The sequence below is a fragment of the Lycorma delicatula genome, chromosome 3 (genome assembly GCF_047948215.1).
Source record: "Lycorma delicatula isolate Av1 chromosome 3, ASM4794821v1, whole genome shotgun sequence".
NCBI classification, from domain to species: Eukaryota; Metazoa; Arthropoda; class Insecta; order Hemiptera; family Fulgoridae; genus Lycorma; species Lycorma delicatula.
The window spans coordinates 147,683,944-147,709,115 of record NC_134457.1 but is presented as its reverse complement, the minus strand read 5'-3'; the positions used below and the strand labels follow the sequence as shown (position 1 = coordinate 147,709,115).

The 25,172-nt window shown below is 30.6% G+C and overlaps 1 protein-coding gene across 3 annotated transcripts in view; it reads right to left on the bottom strand.

Moving 5' to 3' along the window:
- Stoml2 (stomatin like 2) overlaps positions 1–25,172 on the bottom strand; it is a 44,313-nt gene that overhangs the window by 2,339 nt on the left and 16,802 nt on the right. For all 3 annotated transcript variants that reach the window (XM_075360770.1, XM_075360772.1, XM_075360771.1), the window contains 5 exons: positions 18,517–18,644; positions 16,813–16,968; positions 7,201–7,316; positions 2,352–2,480; positions 761–1,010 (listed from right to left, as the gene is read on the bottom strand). In XM_075360770.1, coding sequence (XP_075216885.1) covers positions 804–1,010; positions 2,352–2,480; positions 7,201–7,316; positions 16,813–16,968; positions 18,517–18,644 — 736 coding nt within the window. In that variant the 3' untranslated portion in view covers positions 761–803. The remainder of the gene's footprint in view (positions 1–760; positions 1,011–2,351; positions 2,481–7,200; positions 7,317–16,812; positions 16,969–18,516; positions 18,645–25,172) is intronic.

Genomic DNA, 25,172 nt, shown 5'->3' with positions numbered 1-25,172 from the left:
TCTGAAATGCTGTCAGGCTCATACTCAGATTCAGACTAAGAAAATATACTTTCTTCATTGTCATTTAAAAGTATGGCAAGAAGTTCTTCATCACTCTGGTGTTGGTCTATGTGATTTGAAGCTACTACAACCAGGCTGATTATCCATAATGAAATACAAATATTAAAATTGTAAACAAGAAGATTAAAATTGTTTGAAAAATTGAGTCAAATGTTAATCCTTCTCAAAAAAAAACAGTATAACATTCAATATACCATAACTAAAAAACTTACCTAATTCATAATTAAAAGAGATAGGATCAGATATCAAAGATATCTGATAATATAAAAGTTTTTGTGGTAGTTTCACTCATAACTAAATTTAATACAAATGTAGCATTCATATAACTGTAAACTAACTAATTAAAAACACATAACACAAAAAACTTAAGAAAATACTAAGAAAAAATAACAAACTGGTATACAACAATAACTTAATCGACAACTGAAGTTTATAAAACAGGAAAATGAAGTGACAGAAGATGACACCAGTGTGCAATCTCATTGTCTGATTTTCTTTAGAAGCTACATACAAACAAGACAATCACAACAGGCCAAGAAATATAACAGCGTATAATATAAAAGAGGGTTTGAGAAGACAGCGTGGCTACTCATGACCTGCAGCAATGGAATCTTGAGTGACACCAGCCAACGTGTTAATAATATATTCTTTTGGTGGTATGAAATAGTTAAAAGCATTAACAATAAAACACATTACTTACAATACTTTTATTATATAAATTTACAAATTTATTGATGTAAATGTTATGGTGATGTAGATATTTTACTAGACGATTCTTCTTTACTGAGTTCAGGTTCATTGATGTGGGTATTATTGATTGAGGATAATTTTTTAATTTTATCAGAATCTTTACTTTTATCTGCAATAGTAGAAAGTAGAGCTTCTTCTTTTTGGTCATCATCTAAACTACTTACATTCTTATTTGATAATGTACTAAATATTGCAAGAGCCTGAAAAACAAATAATGTATAAAAATGATTTTAATATATGAAAAGAAACATTAAGATAAGTTAAGTGCAACTTCGAACAATGCTAGATTGATACAGCCATATAAGATCTTAATTATCATAAAACGACAATCAAACAAAGTGTAACACAGTGAATTCAAATCAATTGAAATACAGCAGTTCATTGATTTAAATAGGGAATTTTCTTAGAATAATATTGAATGCTAAAACCACATATACACATTAAGAACTCAGAAAAATTTGAAAATTAGGTTTTCAATATTAAAGTTCTATTAATATAATATTGAACATTTACTATTAATGTTTTGAAATACAAATAAAAATATTAGTAGGTGATTTTTCAAATATTAATAATAAAATATTTTGTGCTATTTAAATTGGGTCCAATAAATATAATTTGTTTTTTGCTATCTTTCTACACATCATGACTTACTTTTAAACATAGATATAATTTTAAATGTGTTGTTAAAAAAGGTGCTGGTTTGTTAAGCAATAGAAATATTATTTTTTTGAGTTTATCTTCCACATTTCAGGTGCCTCAAAATTAACCATTCCACTTTCTCCATAAATTAATCAAGAAGAATATCCTTTCTTCATTAAAATTAGCTACCAGCTGTGGTAGCTGTGGATATATCTTATCCTTATAAGGATAAGATATATATATATATATATATATATATATATATGCAATATAATAAACAAACATATTTTATGTGTTTTTTCATAAATACCATGAGACTTGTTCAAATTATCCAAAGTAGACTTTCATTTAATGTGAGTGCAGTATTACTACGTCAGAGAAATCTCGTTCAAAATCTTACATGATTAGGAAATGAACCGCTGCCAAGAATTAGTAAATAATAGTACAAGTAATTAACACAATTCTTTCAAAACTCTTCACTTAAAATATAATACATACATAAAAATATTAAATAATGAAAGTTAAGAAACTTAATCTTTAAAAGTAATAAATAATATTTATACTTTTTGAAGATTATTCCATAATCAAATTACCTATTTTAAAATAGGAAAACAGGGACAACCTTTAAAAGGATCAAAACATACAGAAAACAATTTATCAAGCTTTCAGGCTTTTATAAAACACAACAATGGTGTATTATACTAGGACTAAAATAGGCTTAATTTAGTTACTTTGATTAAGCAAAATTGCCATTTTCAAATATTTATAAATCAAGAAGGGCTTATAAACTATGAGGAATTTTCTTCTCTCAAGAACTACTGATAAGAGAGCTTTTAAATTTTATGAAACAGATAAGTTGGTTGTTAACATTTTAAAAGCATATTAAAATATAAAGAACACACCTGTCCAACAATGCTAGTTACATCCCCAGCATTGCTTGGAAGTATCATTGTGTTGTTAGTTTTAGCTAGATTGTGAAATGCTTCAATATATTGTTCTGCCACTGCTAAAGATGCGGCATGCATACCATCCTAAAAAATAAAAATACAAATAAATAGCATATAAAACTTAAAATATTCACAAATCAACATCAGCAATTCATGCACTACCATATCATTTAAGAATAATTGCATTTGCCATTCTCCTACTTCCCCATCAAAGTATTCTCCAATTATTTCCTCTAAATATAAATTAACAGAATAAGTAATATGAAACACTCTTACCTGACTCCTCTCTCCAGTCCAATATCTTCACTTTTCCTCTTCTTACTGTTATTTTCTGCTTCAGGTATAAATCTTTTATCACGTCTCTCTGCAATTTATTCTCAATATAAATCTATAAGTTTTCTTGATACATACATCAACCCGTCCTATCTAACTTTGTCAAATCTCTCTCAAATTAATAAACATCATTTACACTCTTGTTTTTACTCTTTTGCCATATTTATTTCTCCAATTACTCTCAGAAATCCTATTGCATCCCTTGTTTCTACCCCACTTCTAAATCTGTGCTGCTCTTCTCTTATTATTCTATTTAATCTCCTGTTTAGAGTAAACACATGGGGTATAAAGACTTAACATTCTTCACATTTTTTGAGTTTTTCTTTTTAGCAATCAGTATCATTATGATTTCTTTAAAATTTTTTAATCGCCTTCCCTAATTGTATGTCATTAAATAGATTTATCAAAACTCTTTTCCCTTAAACATCTAATGTTTTCAACATTTTTCTTGTATATCTCATCACATGCTATCGCCCTCCATTTTTTAACTTCTTTATTGATGTCTCCATTTCATTTAACAATAAATTATACCTCTCATCATCACCCATTATATTACCTTCTTCTTTCAGCTCAATTTTCTTCTTTTGGCCTAATCTCTCACTCGTACAACTTTGCTGTACACACTTTCCAGCTCTTCATAACCATTTTGTGTTCGTTTACTGTTCTCCCATGTCTATTTTCTATTTCAAGAATACCTTTACCTTTCCTCTCCTTGATTGTAAAATCGATAGCATCCTTGTACATCAAACCAAATCTATTTTCTTTTTCCCATTTCATTGCATTTTTTCCTCATCCATTTTTCTTTGACTTTTATTGGTTCCTCTTCTGAATTCATTATTTAGCTTTCTATATTTCCTTTTACCTTACTGTCTGGACATATTTCATTTTCTCCAGGATTTCCTCTGTTATCCATTCCTTCCTAATCTTCTTTACTTTAGTTTCTATAGCTTCCTTTGGTGCCTCTTTAAGACTATCTCTTACATCTTAGATTGTTATTATCCTTTTTCCCTTTTACCTTAAATTTTTCAATAAACAGCTTCTCTATTTCTTTTAACTGACACTCTTTCATTTCTTTCTTTCTTCTGCCTTTCCATAATTGTTTTTTTAATATTATATAGAGCTCTGACACAACTAGATAATGGTCTAAACAATTTCTGCTCCTTGATAACACCTTGTATTTTTTACATTGTTCCTGAATCTACTGTATTAATATGTAATCTTGTTCATAAAATGGAGGTATCCAGGTGTAATGTCTTTTATATGTTTTAAACAAAGCGTTACCAATAACTATGTCATTCCCTTTGCACATCAATCAATCTTTGTCCTCTTTCTCTCCTAATACCTACAACAAATTTTTCTACTGTCTACCATCACTGCCTTTTATACCTGCACTTCATTCTCCCATTACTAGTACACAACCATTCTTTTTTTCATTTTTTATAATATACAATATTCTCACTCCATATTATCCACTTCTTTAGTCTTTTTTAACAGTAAAGTTTACCATATTATCTATCTTTATTGCTTCTTTATATTACCACACACAAGCCTGGAATATAATTTATTCTTTTCAATCTTCTGTTTGGAATTTTCCAGTTTTTCTTAAATTATGAAATATGCACATTCCATGTTTCTATCTGTGTTCTCTCATTTCTTCCTTCTTCATTTTTATTGCAGTAGCTCTAAATATTTCCCCTCCTGGAGATCTGAATGAAAGGAAACTTTACTTTGCAATCTTTTATATGGAAATCCATATCATTCATGCCATATTCTTCTTGGGATATCCATAAGAATAAATAGGATCTTAAGATAAAAGAATTTTTTTAATTTAAAATAGAACATTTACCTTATGGCAGTGCTGTATATTCAATTACAAATAGCAATTTTCACTTTGACATACATTAATAATATTTCTTCTTTCTTGATAGCTCCTAAATAGATTTTTTCCTATTTCCTTATTGTTTAAGCTTATCAGTTTGCCTTTTTGTATATATTTTTATTAATCATCTCCTGGTTATTAATTAGTTTATTTTAATTTTAAAATTAATCTATGTAGTATTTTTTTAATATATCTGTTTTTTAATAATAAATACTAATAAAGAAATAAATATTTTATTTTGGAGAATTACTATCAACAGTATGAAGATTACTGTCAAATGAAAAGATTAAAATTGAAATCCACTCAGAATAGAAGAAAGCTACACTATTAACAATGCTTAATACAATACTAAAGAGTTTGAGTAATGTTTTAAAAATTTGAAAACAGATATTGTTGTCTCGTAGTTCTGTACTTGGTAGTTGCAACAATATATTCTATGTTATGTAATATTATTAAAAGTTTTTACAAATAACCAAAAATCAATCAAATCTTGCATAACACATTCATAAAAAATATAGCAGACAATATTTTATGATAAAAGCAATCAGAAATAATAAAACATGATAAAAAATAAAACTGAATAAAGAAAATTATTTTAGCATAAAGGAAAATTAATTCCTATTTATGATGGTAAATCAAATCAAATATAAACAGGATTTTTGTTTCTGAGCATCTATGGTTGGTAGGACTGGGCCCATGCTTCTAGTATGCTTGGGTGGGTCATGACCCATCAGAGAGGGGATAGGGGAGAGCCGGCCATTCCATACTCCCAACCAATTCATTAGTAACACTCACGATATCGAAGCAACAGGTGCACCCCTCCACTGTGCAATGCATAAAAGCATAATTATAAAATTTCTTGCTCATGAAGGAGTTCAAGCGACAGAAATTTTCTGAACATTGACTGCAGAATTCGCGGACCATAAAGAGCTCAAGGAAGGACAAGACCCGGGGGAAATCAGGAACACGATAGCCGTCCTACATTACAGACGAAAACATTTGTGTGGTTTGAGATATTCTTAGACGATCGAGAGGTAACAATAGCTGAAATTGCTAAACAAGTCAGAATAAGTTATGGGAGCTGTCAAGCCATCATCACAAACAACCTACAGTTCAGTAAAGTGTGTGCTAGATGGGCCCCTCGCCTTTTGACTGCAGATCAGAAGTTGAGATATTTGGAGGTCTGTCAGAGGCTTACAGCAAGGTTTGTGAAAGAAGGTGATGTATTTTTGAATCAGATTGTCAGCTGCAACAAAACGGTGGGTCTACCACTATGTTCCCAGTCAAAACAAGCCAGTATGGAGTGGTGGAGGAAAGGGAAGGTAGCCCCAGTGAAAGCCAAGATTAAACTGTCAGCTGGCAAGGTTCTTTCAACCGTTTTTTTCAACCAGCAAGGCATTTTGCATTGATCTTTTGCATGAGTGACGCAAAATAAATGCTACTTACTACTGCGAACTGTTGAACAAGGTGAGGGCTGCATATCACTGCAAAAGACAAGACCAACTGATTTCAGAGCCATCCTCCTCCAAAACAACACCAGGCCCCATACTGCAGCTCTAATGGCCCCAAACTAAAAGAAATGCAGTGGACTCAACTTGATCATCCTCCTTACAGCCTGGACCTACCATCCTGCAATTTTTATTTGTTTGGGCTGCTTAAAGAAGCTCTAGGAGGGCAACGATTTGAAAATGACGAGGGCGTGGGGAGGATCACGTACAATTGGCTCCTGATGCAACCAGCATCATTCTATGATGCTGTGATAAAAAACCTTTCTTCTTGCAGGGAAAAATGTATTTCTAAAGCAGTAAACTATGTAGTAAAATAAATTATATTTGGTTTTATTTATCAATAAATAATTTAAAAAAAAATAAAATCCTGTTTAAAATTGATTTACCCTCATATATATATATATATATATATATATATATATATAAGCATAGAGCTCATGATATAGATATGACCATAAAATTCTGCTTTATTCAGTGTCTGTATCTCTCCTGGTTTAATTTTAACATACCTTACATAATAGAATGATTTAACCATTTCAAATATTTAGTTTTGGACTTGTTCACAGAAAATTTACCATTATTACATAATAAATGCTTGTGTTTGGGCCAATAGAAAGTATATTCTGAAAAAGGGACTGAAAGTAGTGGTAATCAACAAATCAATGCACACGTGTGTATATTAATAAAAGGCTAAGGATATTGGAGAAAATTGCTTCATAATCTGTAAATTAAGTACTAAAAAAATATTTTAAAATTAAACAATAATAAACAAGCTTAGAATCCTAATTCCAAACAGCAAGACAGTGAAAACCGATTTAAGTAATGCTTACCTTGAAAGACATTTTTCGACATTAGATAGTTATTTAAAAGACGATATAATTAAAAATAAAATATTACAATATATATAAATATTATAAAAATGATTTACATAATAATATACATGATAAATATTACAACATGCTGTATCAATTAATTACAGCTTGCTCTAATGATCCATTGTCTACAGTATTACAAAAGCATCTGAGATTTTTTGTGCACTAGAACAAATAATACATTAATTCTAAAATCTAAATGACAACAATACCGGTTTTGATAAAGATTGTGCCACAAGGTGCAATCCCTTAGTTCTTGCTTCTGCTACTGTTAACATAGCTGCAGCTTCACCAGCTGCCTGATTGATTCTTTCTTGTCTCTCAGCCTCTAAATTAACAAAATTAGAACTCTAATTAGTTAAAAATACAACTAGTAGCTCACTCTATTGAGTAATAGCTAAACGGTGCTGAAATTAAACATTTCAGTATGTGTTAAATTTAAGGTCCGTCTGATGAAAAATAACTGAAAATCCTATATATATTTCTGACATTGTAGAAAAGTAATGGATAAAATTAATTTTCAAAACAATAATTTAACATAAAAAACACTTCAGTGTAAAATTACATTCTGTATAAAAATGGTTCCTTTTTTTAAGTTGTAGCTATATATATATATATGTATGGTAACCTTTTTAAATCTTTAGGCAGAATATGTTTCTTAGTATCTTATATCTTACATTCTTAACAAATAATTCAGTGATTTAATTTGTGTACTTTGAAAAATAGTTACATTTTTGTCCTTTATTAATTTAGCCAACAAATGATGGAAAAGCCCTAACAGGAACTGTAGAACACTTAAGAGTAGATCTGTAAAAAGTACAACTGTAAGAATCACTTAATTTACTTACCACCTGCTATAAAAATTAGCTTATAGTTGGTCTACCAGACACCTGAGTCTGATATTCCTTTGTCATTCAGATCTTAGTCTGAATGTAAATTTTTATATTAAAGAAAAGATTTCCACTTACAAGTGTTTTATACTTTCTTTTTCCGTTTAGCCTCCAGAACTACCATTAGGTATTACTTCAGAGAATGTAAGAATGTAAATGAAGTACAGTCTTGTACAGTCTCAGGTCAACTGCTCCTGAGATGTGTGGTTAATTGAAATCCAACCATAAAAGAACGCTGGTATCCATGATATAGTATTCAAATCCGTACAAGAATAACTGCCTTTACTAGGATTTGAACATTACAACTATCGACTTTGAAATTAGCTGATTTGTGATTATGAGTTCACCACTAGACCAACCCGGTAGGTTACAGGTTACATCATAATAGTAAACAAACACTGCAAAGAGTGTGAATTCATTATTCTTCCTATATTTAAAAATGGTTCCAAGAATTTGCTAACATTGTCCCAAATGTTAGCAAGTGAGAGCTTAAAAAAATATTTATTATCACCTATAGAAAGACATAATAAATAATTATGCATAACATGTATTAACTGTATGGGGTCTTTCAATAATTAAAGAAACAAATGGCAACAGTGGAAAAACTATTTAACAGAATAAACTGAAATTATAATGTTCAAGTAGGCATCCCTAAAGAAAATACCAGCTATTTGAAAATGATTGTCATTATTATAATCTCTTTTGTTCATTTCAAAATGTTAGCTTCCTTGAAACATGTTCTGCAGAAGAATAATGTGTTGTGAAAAATGTTTAATTTTCTGATGATGTAAATCCAGTTGATATTCAATTGCAGGGTCATTCTGTGTCACATCAACACGGTTCACACCCCGACCAACTGGAATTTTCATGAAATTGGGTATGAATTAACTGTTGATAAGAGTTATGAGAAAATACTGAATTTCATTTCTCTATCATTAATTGCTTTGTTTTTAGAGCCCTTCAAATTTGCTAGAAAATGGATAATTTTGACTTGCAGCAATAGTGCTAGGTTGACATAACTTTGCTATCTATTAAGGTAGAATGATAATCTGGGCTTATTTTAAAACTTATTTGACGCTCTTTCATACAATATACAAGCCTATGTTTATAAAAATCTTTATTTCGATGTCACCACCTTCGAATTTCAGAAAAAACAGGTCAATTTTTTTAATGAAAATGTATCTTATTCATCGTTATATTATAAAATAGCAGAGGAAATTTGAAATTGGGACTGCATTGGGATCAAGAGAAAAAAAAGTGGAACAATGTTTTAACAAAAAATCTTTTTTGTAGAGTTTTTAGGTGATAAATACTTAAATGTTTATTGGAAGAACTTGCAAAATCAAATAAAATATCTTGCAAAAAGAAACTAATAGTAGCGATGTTGCTCATTTGTTTTGTCTAGTAATAAAGAAACAGAAAATCACAACTCATGACTAATGATGATGTAATATGATGACTCAGTGTAATTAATACAAACTGAAAGACAAAATGTATTGAAGATTACTATACCATCTGTTTAGTCACAGTCTGTGTCCATTGTTTAAGTGTAAACAATATTAAATAAAACCTAAAATATTTGATTTATTTAAATAATTTATCTGTGGAATAACAAGATGTAAAAAAGCATGAGCTCTGTATAAATATACCTGCCCTCAAGTCAAGATATTCAGTATTAATTTATTGATTGCTAAGAGTTGGTGTAGTTAGTTGTAGTTTCTTTTTTTACAGTTAGATGTCTTTTGAAGTATGGCAACTTTTTACAATAATAAATGTAATCCATTTCAAGAAGTAGGTTATAATAACGTTACTAAGAATTTAAGAAAAGTGTTACCATGGATGACAGAAAAAACCGAAGTTTAGAAAGTGATTGGAAGAATTGTGATAAGTGTCAAAAAAAAAACTTACCTCAATTAGTAATAAAGCTTCAGAAAAAATGATGATGGTGAAGAAGCCCTTTATGATGAGACGAATTATGTATTGGACAGTCTAATGTATTGGGGAATCACCTGTAAAATCTAAAAGATGGCAGGAGAATCAATGAGGGAAAAAATATTCATGTAGCTAGTAAAATCTCTGAGACTTCATCACAAGTTGAACCTGATAGCGAAATCTTGGTACAGTTGAAAGAAAGATTTAATTGTATAATGGATAGAAGTCTTAAAATAAAAATTCTTACTCGAAGTTGGATCATCAAAAAATACAAGATAAATTTTCAGGAACTACCAATTACATGATACAATAGGCAAAACATCTAGTTAAAGAACAAGGAATTCTGTCATCAAAAACCTGGAAAGTGTCTGGATCAAAAGTTGATTGTGCTCAGGTGCTTTATAAATCAGATAACACAAGTTGTGTAATGTCAGGCAAAAAAGACTGTCACAATCAAATCAATCACCTTGTGGAAACATTCAAGTTCAAAAAGACTAGTACTGACTGATCTGAAAAAGATACATCAACAATTTAAAGAAACTCATACAGGTATTAAAACTGGGTTTACTACTTTTGCTGCTTTACATCCCAAAAATTGTGTTTTAGTAGGTGGCAGTGGAACTCATAGTGTGTATGTGTTATCCATCAGAAAATGAAATTAATTGATGTAACGATGTGACGGATGTAAATTAAATTGTTTAACAAAAGAGTGCAGCAATCATTTCACTTCATATAAACACTGCGGCACAAATTATTTGTAATCCACCTCAAGAAATTTGTTATCTTGGAGAGTGTAAGAATTGTCCAGATTCTGACAATTGTAAAAATATTTTAGATTCAATATTTGTTGAAAATTCTGTGGACAAAATAATTTTTAAGCGATGGATATCATCAACTGATGGTTCAAGTTTAGAAACAACAGAGAAGAACACAGATTTCAGTGAGATATTTATTGAAAATTCAGTTCTCATTTGCCATTCACTCATTGCTTCTCAGCAGTATATATATATATATATATATATAACTTCTTAAAAGATTTAAAAACTGTAATTGAACTCGGAATCTTTATCATATTATGTGAATTTGCTGTAAATTATTCAGTTGTGCTACGATGAAGCTCAAGGGTTTCACTGGAACAATCAACAGGCTACATTTCTTCCTTATGCTACTTATTTTAAAAGCCAAGAGTTTGCAGATACTTTAAATGATAATTTAGTTATGTCTGACTGCCTTAAGCATGACACAATATCAGTTTCCCTTTTCCAGAAAAAACTAATTCAATTTTTAAAATAAAAGTATAATATTGTGAATAAACTAATTTACTTCTTAGATGACTCAGCAGCACAGTATAAAAGTTGTAAAAATTTTGTGAATTTAACGTATCATAAGGATGACTTTGGTGCTGAGGCAGAATAGCACTTCTTTGCCACATCACAAGGCAAGAGTGAATGTGATATGGTCTTGGTGGTACTCTTAAAAAATTAGCATCAAAAGCAAGTTTACAATGGCCATACCAAGATCAAATAATAACAGTCACTCAGGGGTTATGATTGAACTCGGTCAAATATTAAAAATATGAATATCATATTTGTTTCAAATGAAGAATACCAGAAAGAAGAAAAGTATTTAACACATCGTTTAGCAAAAACGATGGCGATCCCAGATACTCAAAATTTGCAAGCGTTTTTACCAGTCAGGAAAGGATATCTTAAAACAATAATTATTTCTGAAAAATATGAACAACAAAGTTTTGCAAGAAACAGAATTGGTTTTCCTGAAATATCTGATATAAAAGATTTTGACACGTGCATTTATAATGGTGCTTGGTGGTTGGCTTGTGTATTATCTACAAATGAATCGACAGAATTGGAAGTAAGTTTTCTTCACCCTCAAGGTCTAGCTCCTTATGTTTATCCAGCACACAGTACATTCTAATATTATTACCTCGACAGGAAATACTAATGAAAGTTAATCCAAAAACTGCTACTGGATGTACATATCTGAAAAGGAAACTACTCAGGCAAATGAAAAACTGACAGTGAAATAATCAGGTATTTCAAATAAGCAAATAATACTCTTTTAAAATTTAACTTAATACTAATGTTATTGGTATAATTTTTTAGTAATAATAATTAAAAGCTAATGAAAATCATCAGATTACATTTATTAAATCATTATTATAAAAAATTATTTATATTAAGAAACATTACTTTGAAAAATTAATCAATATATTAGCATTAATCAATGCATAAGTACTGTTGATATATTTTATCAGACTACTGTTAAAATTAATACAAATTAAAATAATTATTTAAAATAACATAGAATTAGAATAACATTAGAATGAAACAGTTACTTTAGGAATGTATAAAACTTTAATTGGACATTTTTATTGATTTGTCTTACTTTTTGTATGTGTAAGATTTTAAGACTGTGAAAATGTCCAAATCATAACTGTAATTATTAAAAGACATGCATTATTATATTTTAATTATTATTCATACAATTATTATTTATATTATATCTTCTTGAATTACAAGTGAGTCTTGAGAATTATATTTTATACAAAATTATGTTTTACACTTGAGTTTTTTACATCATTTAAAAATGTATGAGATTTAGTGTTTTACTTAAAATTATTAACTTAATTTCACCTTTAAGCATAAAGTATAATGATTTTCAACCTAATTTTGAATTAATTAATATTCACTGCAGTTTGTTATAAAACTAATAAAACTTTTAATAAAAGTAAATTTTACTAAAACATTGTTACACATTTTTTTTATCTCCTGATCCCAAAGTAATTAATACCAGTTTCAAATGTTCTCAACTGCTTCATAGTATAATAATGAAGAACATATATTTTTTATTAAAAAATTGAAGACCTGTTTTTTCTGAAATTCCAAGTCACACAAAGGTGGTAGTTACCTTGAAATCAAAATTTATGTAACATAGGCTTGTTGTATATCATATAAAAGAGGATCAAATAAGCTTTAAAATGCGTCACGTGAATAAGTTAGTAACTAATGTGTAGTTGTTACTAACCAGTTTTAGTATTTGGAAAAAATCTGTTGAATAAACAGTTACTAAAAATGCATAGTAACAACTAAATGAATTCAGTACCAGCCAGAAAAAAATTATTATTATTAATGTTAATTGTTACTAAGATGGTAGCTGTTATTAAGTTGTATTGCAGACAGCCTTTTAAATGAACACGTTTGTTTTGTGGGGAGTGTAATTGATATACCTGCCTGTTAATCTTCAATTAGTAATATTCAATGTAGCTGGTAAAATCTGTAAGACTTCACCACAAGCTGAACCTGATAGCAAAATCTTGGTACAGTTGAAAGAAAAATTTAATTGTATAATAGATAGAAGTCTTAAAATAACAATTCTTACTCTTCTTCATCGAAGTTGGATCATCAAAAAAGTACAAGATAAATTCCCAGGAACTACCAATTACATGATATAACAGGCAAAACTTCTAATTAAAGAACAAGGAATTCTGTCATCAGGCAAAACATCTTTATTCGTGATTTTGCGTCAGATACATGCACCAAAAATGTTAAGTAGCAATGAAGATGAATGAGTAAAAGTAATTGGCAGAGATTTGTAGATAGGGTGTTGGCTGAAAATTCAGTTATTTAGACAAGTCAAAATTGAGTTCTGTATTGGATGGAAAGAAAAAGACTTTGGAAACTATAATTCAGATAGTTTCACAAACGTCACGAAAATGGTTAATGTTAGTCAGTTGCCTAAGCTACTAAACAACACAAAGACAGCCATTAAAAAAAAAACGATTTCAAAGAAACAGGTAAAATTAAAACAGTGGGTGAAAGATTTTCTTGAAATAATGAATGAGATGGCCAATATTTGTGGTGATTTAGCAGTAGGCATGAAGGAAGGTAACTTATCTGTAACAACAAAGACAGACTCTGATGATGTTGAGAAAGAGTACTCCTTAGCCAAGAGAAAGGAACAAACTTCTCAAAGAGTTATTAATGTCAAAAATGTGCTGCAAAATTATGAAAACTATGAAACTAAAGAAGTATCTACATCCCGATTGCAGCATATAGCTCTATTAAACAAACAGAGCTAAATAAAATGCAAATAGAAAAGGAGAAATTAATGTTAAAAATGAAAACCACTTCCACTACTTGTGATTAGTCAACTCAAACTAGCAAAGAGTTTGATTTCCCAGTCTGTTGTCCTCTTTAGTTAAAATAAAAACATCCTAAAACCTTTTTCTTTTCTCAAAAAAGTAAATAAATAAATAAAGTTCATATACACACATATAATAATAGATATTATTATTAGCATATTATTTTAAAATTTGTAATTTATTTTCATACATCTTTATTAAATTTTTAAAGGGATTTTGGAGGAAGGAAAAAGGACATACAGAGAAGTACAAGTTTACAAAATACAGAAAATACAATGACTGAAAAAAATAAGTTAATATTCATTTAGTAAAAACTTTTGACATTTCTTGACGCTTTTGTTTCCCTTGAATTTTTGTTCCTTCATTTTCATTTTGCTGTTCTTTATATTCAATGTTTTCATCATCTTCTTCTACTACTGCATTATTTTCAAAATCAAATCTGTCATTCAATTGTTTTGCTACAGTATGTATGACAAACAACAACTTTTGGTACTTTCTCAACAAATACTTGAACGCAATTCGTCAGAACTAGAAAGAGTTGCTTGATTTGTCCAAAACATCTTTCTATGATGATTCTTTCTTTGGCATGTAGATGATTAAAATTTTGCTTTTCCATGTTGCGAGGAGGTTTGAATGAACAGTGTTATTATCCAGGGTGAAATCTCATACTCAGAGTCTCCCAGTAAGCATGCTAAACTGTTGTATGAGATTACGGATCTTACTGGGCTTCGTCGCCAGATCCTGGCTTTATGGACACTTATTTGCTTTAGTAATAATATTGTCAGTAACAAAGTTAATTGTTTAATACATGGTAGAATGATGGAATCTGATGTCCTGTGCAATCCCACTCTGAAACCTGGGTTGCCAAAAACATTTTTTTTCTGGACAACAGAGCACCTCCTCAAGGGTCATGTAAAAATTCTTCTGCTAGAAAATCTACATTTTCATTTTCAAACCTTAATAGTTCCTTACAGCTACTAATGTTTATGGCTTTTCTTAGGATGCAATTTTTCCTCTCACAAACTGACATAAACATCGTCATGGCTATGACTAACTTAAAATTAGTCTGCTGTTCATCAGACTTAAAAGAAGGGTAGTTATTACGCTCATATGACAGTTACTAGCCTTTATTCAAAAAAATCTATTAGTTAGTAGCTTCTAAGCCTTGGGAAAATTCTAGTAAGTTCCAGGCTTAGTTAGTATTTGCATCTTTTATTTCCTTAAAACTTAGTAGTTACTTCAAAACAGCTTAGATAGCAACTACTAACTTTTATTCACTTTACCAAATAAGACCAAGCTTATCACTCTACCTTAATATATAATTGACCTAATAATACTTTTTCTTTTTCCTGTTTAGCCTCCGGTAACTACCGTTTAGATAATTCTTCAGAGGATGAATGACGATGATATGTATGGGTGTAAATGAAGTGTAGTCTTGTACATTCTCAGTTCGACCATTCCTGAGATGTGTGGTTAATTGAAACCCAACCACCAAAGAACACCGGTATCCACGAGCTAGTATTTAAATCCGTGTAAAAATAACTGGCTTTACTAGGTCTTGAACGCTGGAACTCTCGACTTCCAAATCAGCTGATTTGGGAAGACGCGTTCACCACTAGACCAACCCGGTGGGTTGAACTAATAATAATTAACTTAACACTACTATCGCAATTCAAAATTTTCCATTCTCCAGCAAATTTGAAGGGCTCTAAAAATAAAACAGTTTATGGTAGAGATCTAAAATTCAGTATTTTCTCATAACTCTATAAACAGTTAATTCATACCAAATGAAAATCCCAGTTGGTCAGGCCATGGGCCTTGTTGGTTTAAAACGGAATGACCCTGCAATGTTAAAACAGTATATTAACGAGCGAATTTCTAAAAGTGGAGTGGACTGAACAGTATACATCGGGTAGAATAAACATCACTTTGATTTTCATCGATAACAAGGGGAAGTTTTGATTGACGGTTTGCAAAATTGCATTAATAATCTTATTCCAAAGGACAGATGCATTAAAAATTAGAGAAATTGCTATAATTTATAGTGCAAGTATTGGCACTATCCATTTCAGATGTGTTTAAGATGGATCTGGGTCAGTTGACTCAAAGCCACAGACCCCCAAATTCACATTTGTTGGAACATAAACAGTTTTTAGTGGACAGTAATGCTTTTTTAGAATGCATAATAACAAATGATGAAACTTGGATTCAACATTTTTAGCAAGAATCCAAATATAAGATTATGAAATAGAAACATCACAATTTGGCAGCCAAGGAAAAATTCAAAATCTACGAATCAGTAGCAAAGTGATGCTAAGAGTGTTTTGGGACTGTAAAGGTTTAACTTATTGCTATTAATTGAAAGAAAATGTGTAACCAACAACAAGTTTATTGTGATGTGCTAGAAAATAAAGTGAAACCCACAATAAGAAATGCCCTGGTTCTTTCTCCAATGATATAATTTTCTATGCCCATCAAATCGTTCAAAAGACACGAGAAACTATTCAAAACAGGTAGGAAAATGTTGCCATATGTACTTTTCAGTCCCTATCTTGCACCATCAATTTTTTTTTGTTGGTTTTCTAAGAATTTTTACATGGAAGTAAGTTTGGCAACAATGCACAGATCAAGAATGCGGTACAAGAATGGCTTGAACACCAAGATGAAAAATTGCTACTACTGGAATAAGAAAGATGGAACAAGCGCCTAAATATATCTCAGGATTATACTGAAAAGTAGCTTTAGTTTCATTTCCATTTAATGAATAATTTATCTCAAGTAACTTGCCTTTAAAATCACTGAATGACTCTCATATTATATGTAAAAAGTAGAATGCTTACCAGATTGTAATATTCTAGATTGGCGTTTTCCTTCAGCTACATTTATTTCAGCTTCCCTTATACCTTCAGACTCTAATATGACAGCACGCTTCTTTCTTTCAGCTTCGACTTGCATTTGCATTGCCTCTTGAACTCTAGATGGTAACTTTATATCTCCTATAAAATTCAAAAATATTAACTATTAATTTCAGCAAGTACTATATGTTACATAACTACATGTTATACTATATGTTATATAACTACATTTAAAGTATATTTATTTCTGTTACAAATAATAACAACAGTCTTACTCCTACAAATAAAAAAAGTAGGAGAAATAAAGTAGTCTTAGAATTTTAATCAATAAATTAACATTCACAGAGTACATTAGAATTAGCATCAGGATCTAGAATTTAAAGCGTATTTGATAACAGATAAACAATACATGAGTGCTTGGGACCATATTGCTTGATAGAATTTTTGTAAACAAAAGTTTTTTTATCAACCAGGAAAATTTAATGAAGTTTGTGCTAATGACAGATCAAGTGTATTTTGAATTGTTAAATACTATTAACAAATAAAGTTGTTGTAAATCAACAATTGGGCTGATGAAAATCTTAAATTAATTCATCAAAGACCATTAAACAGCAAAAGACTGGCAATTTCATAAAATGCTTATAGAAATGCTGCAAGCTTGAGTTCCATCACTGTAAAATTAATTATCGTACACGAGGGTTTCATTAGGATGAAGGTAGGCTTCACATAGTATATAAAATAATTGGTATGTTAAGGGAAATAAATGTTCCTTGTCCAAAACGAGAGCTGATTCAGTGATTTTTCATTCTCCACACTTAAATGCATGTGAATAGTTCTATGGAAATACCTGAAGAGAAAAGGATTTGTTGAAAAGCTCAGAAACCCTACTCAGCTAAAACAGAGAATAGAGATGAAATAACAGCTAACCTTAAACATAAATTAGAAGCCACGAAAATCTTCAGTCTATGCAAAAGCATCTGAAGTACAGTGGTGGAAGTTTGAGAACATGATCTTAAAAAGAAACATGATTTTAAAAATTTAAAGAAATAAGAATATCCTATTTTATTTACATAAACAATGGGTATTTACAGGATATACATTACGAGGGGAAAAGCACCAAAATTACACTATGTGCTTTACTGAAAATATCTTTTATGGGATAGAAATTACTGCTAATAAAACTATAGTGCAATAATTGGCTAAGCTCAAGGCATTAAATACTATTCTCATACACTGACTCAATTTAACTAGCAGACCTTGTGAACCTGACTAGTCTCAAGAATATGAAATGGTTAAAATTTATAATTTTAATATAGTGTATTTCATTAGTTTAAACCTAGTGTCAAAGATTCATCATTACTTCTATGAGAGGCAAATGTCAATCAAATTTCTCCCTTTGTTACAGTAATTTTTGTATTCAATTCATCTTTAATCATGAATCAACAAAAATGCTATATTTAAGTTCCAAGAAGCACAAACTTGCACTCTTTTGCTATCAGATTTTAAGTCTTGCTTCTTGTAGTAAGTTGAACATAATAGTCATTTTACAACCCATACAGCTTAAAAGAAAACAAAATGTTTACACTTGCCCAAATTAATACCTAATTAATCACAGTTCACAGAAGAAAACTACCTAAGGAATAATTAAAGAAAACAAATAAGTTCACTTTACAAAAAAATTAAACATACTTATTTCATAACGTAGACAAGTGATTCCCCAAGCTTCACTGGCTTTATTTATTGCCTCAACTATTGCAACATTCAAACTTTCTCTCTCAAAGAATACTTTATCCAGAGATATTCTACCTAATTCAGATCTGAAAAATAAATAATATAGGAATTATAGTAATACATGAATAATCATTAGCAACAACAATCTGAAAATGCAATTTCTGTGAACTATACATATTATACAATCAAAATGGTGGTATGCTATGTGCTAAAATACATTAATAATGTTTGTGGTAAACTCATATATAATACTGCTTTATCAGAAAAATTGGAAACCGATTTCTTTGCTCATATGATTACAACTTCTTCAAGTAGGATTGTGATTTCACAACCAAGAAACTGTTACTAATATTAGTACAAATGAAAGCTCTGTGTATTTTACAACAGATACAATTACAACTTTTAAAAATATCCTCTAAACCAGAACAATATAGGACTGCAATAACAACATGCCAATCAATAAATAAATGTTAAATAAAACAATTTTAAAGATAACCCCAGCAGTCTAAAATAAGATGCTTAAAATGTTTGAATTCTATTAAAAAATGAAATCAAAACCAGGAATCATTTTCATTATATTCAGTATTCTAATGTAAATTTAAATAAAATGGCTAATGGAAATTTCTTGTGGGTTTTTCAGATAAAGGAATATGTAAAATACTGCAAATAACAGAAATTTGATGTCCCAAAATCAGATCACAATAATAAATTAATGCAACCAACACATGAAAAATTTGCCAAAAATGGAGATGTGGAACTGGTTTTATAATATATATACAGGTATAGCTGAAAACATAGAGGTGTAAGTTGGTTATAAAACACTTTTTTCTTACAATATATTAATACCTTCTGTACACTTTTCTTCTGCTATGAATAAAAACAATATTTACTGTAAATCTTCAATTATTCATGCACTCACAATGACAAAACTAGGAAAAAAAGAATATTTCAATAGGACATGAACAGAAAGATCTCTAATTTAGAGTTACACTATACAAATGCATTTGAAAAGCAAAATAAAAATCAGTGAGGTGATAGATAAAGGCTGTTTCCTAGCCTTCCAGAACTTTGATCTCATATCAATTAACTTTTTTCTTTTTAGAGTAAATTGAGAAGATTAAATCACATCTAAGTTGCAAAGGGGAATCTTAATCTTTAAGACTCTGGGAGTTGATATTCACTTGTGTACGTAGCTTTTCTTCAAACTACACACTGAACTGCTGAATCTTTTATACAAAACACATATACCATACCATTAACACTAAGCACATTACAACATTTACCTTTACAAAGTAACACATTTTACAAAGTTTCTTCTTACACTTACAATCGGTGGTGTTGTGACACCTTATGAAATGCAACCATATCCTAAGGTGGAAACTTTCATGCCGATGAGTGGATGGATGGTTCTACTAGTGAGTCTCAAATAATGTCCTCCAGACATCAGGGTGAACTCAGTCAGATGTAAGCAGCCCTAGCCCCAATATGCGTGTAATCTGCTGGAATGGTCCATTAAATCACTGGTACTTGTGGGAACTAACTTTCAGTCCCAAATAATAATCTTTCGGTGATTGTTGGTACATTTGAAAAAAAAACCCAAAAAACATGGGGTTTGAAAAGACTTCCACCAACGCTGTCAGCCAAAGATATGTCAGGAGATATGGAAACAAGAAATGTGACAGGAAGTACTAAATTTTTTATTGTACGGTTTATTATAGTCAAGTATAAAAAGGGAGGTAAGTCCAGTAAGGTTTCTCCAATCCTAATAAATAAATACATTATAATGGCTTGTGGCTCTTCTAAATTTATTAAAAAGCTTGGGAGTGGAGCCTTGCTGATTGAGGTAATTGATGGTGAACAGAGTTGGAAGCTCCTAGAATTCAGAACGTAGGGAAGGATGAGGTGATAATGGAATCCAATAGTACACTACATTCCAGCAAAGGATTTTTGTCCATGATTTGGCTAATATTAAATTATCGAAATATCGGAAGACCTATCACTGCAGTCAGTCACTTCTATGCAAAGGATAATGAGGAAGGAGAATGATGTTGATGTACCAACATCATCAGTTATTCTAATCTTTTCTAGTCAGACTTGAAAAACGAGTACTCTGAGCGAATTATGATTGTGTGTAACCATATATACCAAACCCTAGACGCTGCTTTCATTGTCAGGAGTTTGGTCACAACAAAATTGGTTGCATAAAGGAACAAGTTTGTGCATGTTGCAGACATATGGAACATGATGACAGCAGATGCACTGAGGTAGAAAAATGTATTAATTGCAAAGGTCTGCACTTGACAAGGTTTTGGGAATGCCCTTTTTATAAGGAATAAAAAGCTATACTGAATCCCGGTGTTAATTTTGTCTAGGTTTTGGTTGTGTACCAATTCATTTGGTATGCAACTAAATACAATTCCTACTGCACTGACTATGCAACAAATATCATCAAGATCCCTATGAAGGGTGAAGGGATCCTATGAAAAAATCATTGCTGGTATTGTATCCCCTGTGCTCCCAGGCTTCCAAATCCTCACCACCATCTTAAGATCTATTTGAGAATATGGTGGCAGATGAAGTGCCCAAAGAAGAAAAGAATGGCGGATGGTGATGGATAAAGTGAAGTAAAGAAGCAAACTTCCTAAAAGTTATTAATATCCAAAAGAAAAACTGAATAGTATTTGAAAAATAATCTGCACACAGTTTTGTATATAACAGGAGAAAAAAATGAAATAAATTTCACAGTTATAAATATTATTTGTTGGAATGTATATGGTCTCTGTTCTTGTCTTGCTTGACATCAAAGTCCTATTAAAGGATGAAAATCCTTTAATACATACATGATTGCCTATTGATCATGTAGTTGTCCTGGAATCTGTTATTCAAAACACCTGCCTACTTTGCCAACACCTGGTTACTGTATTTTTCAATATTCAAAAGGGGTACAGCACACCTTGGAGCAGAGGAACCCTACATACACTGCATGAATCAGGAATAAAAGGGAATCTCCTTGCATTTATTAGAGGTTTCCTCAGTATTTGGTCCTTTCAAGTTCAAGTTGGAATGATGATATCTGAAAGTTTCACACTAGAAAATGGAATACCACAGGGAAGTGTTACTTATTTGCTATAACCATAAAAAGTATAACAAATTTCACGCAAAAACCTGTTATGTGTTCATTATTTGAATATGATTTTTCAATTTTACGTTATGTGTAGAACATTAGCTACTACCAAGAGACTGCTATAAAACACAGTAACCCGTTTAGAATCGTGGTGTAAAACGACTGGATTCACCTTTTACCTGGAGAAAAGTACATCTGCTTTAACCACTTGAGACATCATGTTGACCCTCAATGTTTTTACATGGTGAACCAGTTGAACCACACATGCAGGTTAGATTTTTAAGATTATGTTTTTACCAATGACTGATGTGGGTAAAACATTTAAAAAAGCTGAAAGTAAAATGTCTAAAAATGTTAAGACACACACAGAGATTTCTATCTAATACTTGTTGGAGAGCTGATCGAGTAAGCATGTTGTACTTCTACCAAGCTCTGGTCTGTTCCCACTTGGACTATGGTTTCATCGTTTATTTGTCCATGCAGGCCACTGCTCTTTTGATGCTTGAGTTAGTCCATCATTCATTTATCAGTCTTGCTACAGGTGCATTTCGTTCAAGCCCCATGGTAAGTCTACGAGTGGACAGTGGTATGCCATTTCTCAACCAAATCATCCAACCTTTGATGTGGTGTTCTTCAATCCACATCTTAATTGATACAGGTTGGAGGACACCATGTCAAAGTTCAAGATATAATGTCCCGTTAGGCATCAGCCATTGCCTTTTCTTATCTTTAAATGTACAATTACTTCCAGTTCTTACTATTATTCAATGTTAATAATAATGTTGCATAGCCCTTGATGGCCTTCTCTTGTAAATTAATGCTTTACTTTTTTCAGTATCATTAAAAACTTCATAAACTTGGTTATCTTACAAAAATAAGTTATAATATTGTAAAAAACATGAATCCTGATGTTAGTTTATACAGACTGCATTGTTTATGATGAGCTTGTCTATTTTCTTAAGAAAGCAGTTCGTGATGGGTGGTAAAGTGAATGGAATGCTATCATCAACAATAAATTTTGTACAGTAAAGAACACGGTGTCACCATAGAGCTCCTCATACATGTATAATAATCATTGAAAGGAAGTTATTGTCTGCTGTTTGCAAATAGAGCACACTAAACTTACTCATGGAGACCTCATGAATCAGAAAATAGCAGCCATCTGTGTTTGCTGTGACTGCTAACTAATGGTACACCACATCCTTGTGCACTGTGTGTTATACAGTACTGTATCAGAAGTTTAAACTAGGGAAATCTGAAATATCTTAGGTAACAATGTATTGATGTTATCAAATGTCTTATGATATCTTAAGGTTGTGTATCTGGATTCAAATATTTGATGATAGTTATAATGTGTTTCTCCATTTATGTCTTTTGATGAATGGCAGTTTTATTGTTTAAGTAGTTTTAATAGGTTTTTATTTTGGTTAAATTTAGTATACCGGATAGACGTTTTATATGTTTAATTTTTAAGGTAGATTTTAATTGTTAATTTATAATTATTTACAATTATTTATTTATTGCACCCTGAAGAAAAAAAGAAAAAAATCTATGAAAGTATAGTCTCTGTGAACTATTTGTGGTTGGGTCCCCTCCTTAACAAGTTTTTCTGAATTTAGTGTGCAGGATAAACGATCCACTATATATTTGATTACTCCATTTATATTCTGATATGCCATCATATAGTGTCTTCTTTTTGTCATAATCTGAAATAAAATGACTCTGTTTAAATGTAAGGTTGTACAACAAATGTACTTTTTTACATTCTATTCTTCAGTTTATATTAATATATTTTACAGATCACATCACGAACTAATAGATGTGTTATTCCGTGGATAAGAAAAGGAACCTACCTAAGCATATAAACCGACCAAGGGAAACCATAACAAAAATCTTGATAGAGCAGCATAAAAAAGCACAATTAATAAATAAAAATTTTTAAATCTTACTAATACTTACAAATAATAATAATAAATACATAAAATAAGTAAAGTAAATACTGAAAACATTAATTCAATACTTTAAAAGCCATTAAGGAAAAATTTTGTTTATTTAATATTAACTGTGCATGGTAATCAAGAATGTTGAAAATCCAGGAATTTTTTTCTAAATTTGATGTAGTATTTTACAGAAGATAGTGGAAAAATTATTTTGAATTTAAAATAAATTTCTAGGAAAATCTTTCAAATGGGTCATTAATTTATTAAGAATGGCAAAAGAATCATAATGTCCTTACAATAATCATAATGTCCTGACAATTTTTTTTTTGATACTAAAAGGGAAATTGCTTTATATTAAATTTTTTTTAACACAAAAACAATTCTTTTGACAGGTATAGGAGTAAATATAATTTTTTTTTTTTTTAAATAGGAGAGATATTCATTAGAAATATAAACATATGGATAAGTTAGAATTGTTAGTTTGTTATAATTGTTAATACTTATGGATGCAATAAAGATTTAACATTCCACTTTCATATCATGAAAAATTGTTCAAACTTTTGTATATAATTCAGATGATAATACAGAGTGAGCAACATAAAATCGAACCTATAATGAAACCACTAACAACACTATTTATGAAAGACTCTTCTACAACTAGCCTGACTAGTGGATGTATATGTTACTATTGACTGCTGCTGCCGTTTGTCAGGTGGTTACGTGTCAGAATAGTATTGTGAGTGCAGTTGTGTTTGTGTAAAATGCCTTATTTAATCCAAGAGAGGAATATAGATGAGGCCTATATTTGTTCTGGATCGTTTGAAGAATCATGTCAAGTATTCATAGAAAAATTTCCGAATGCTTGTATTCCGATGAAGAGTAGCATACATGATTTAGTTAAAAAATGGCGTACAAGTTCGGTTTCAAATGCAAAATGAAATAGGCAATCCTTTAGAACTCCATACACCATTGCCGATATTGAAAGGAGAATTACTGCCAGTCCAAAAAAAATCACTATGCAAGTTATCCCAACAACCTGGTGTTAAATACACATTTTGTTGTAAAATTTTTCATGAATTAAAATTGAAACCATATCGCATTACAACTGTGCAACTGTAGGAGACAAACAAACCTGAACAACTTGATTATTGCAACTAGCTTCTCAAAAACATTGCTGGTGAACAGATACACCCAATGTCGTACTTCATGTCAGACGAGGCATGGTTTCATTTATCCGACCATGATAATTCGCAGAACACCAGGTACTGGATGGTGAGGAATTCTCACAAGATATTCGAGCGTCCACTTCACGATGAGAAAATTAGTGTTTGGTGTGCCATTTCCGATAACTGTATAGTAGGACCAATATTTTTTGACTAGACTGTCAATACACACGACTACCTTACAACTTTAGAAGAATTCTATGTGCAATTTACTGATAATGAAAAAGAATACAGCTTCTTCCAACAAGACGGAGCAACGTGTCACACATCAAACATTTTACTCAATCGCCCTTCATGCAGCTTTCACAAATGAACGAGCTGTCAGCA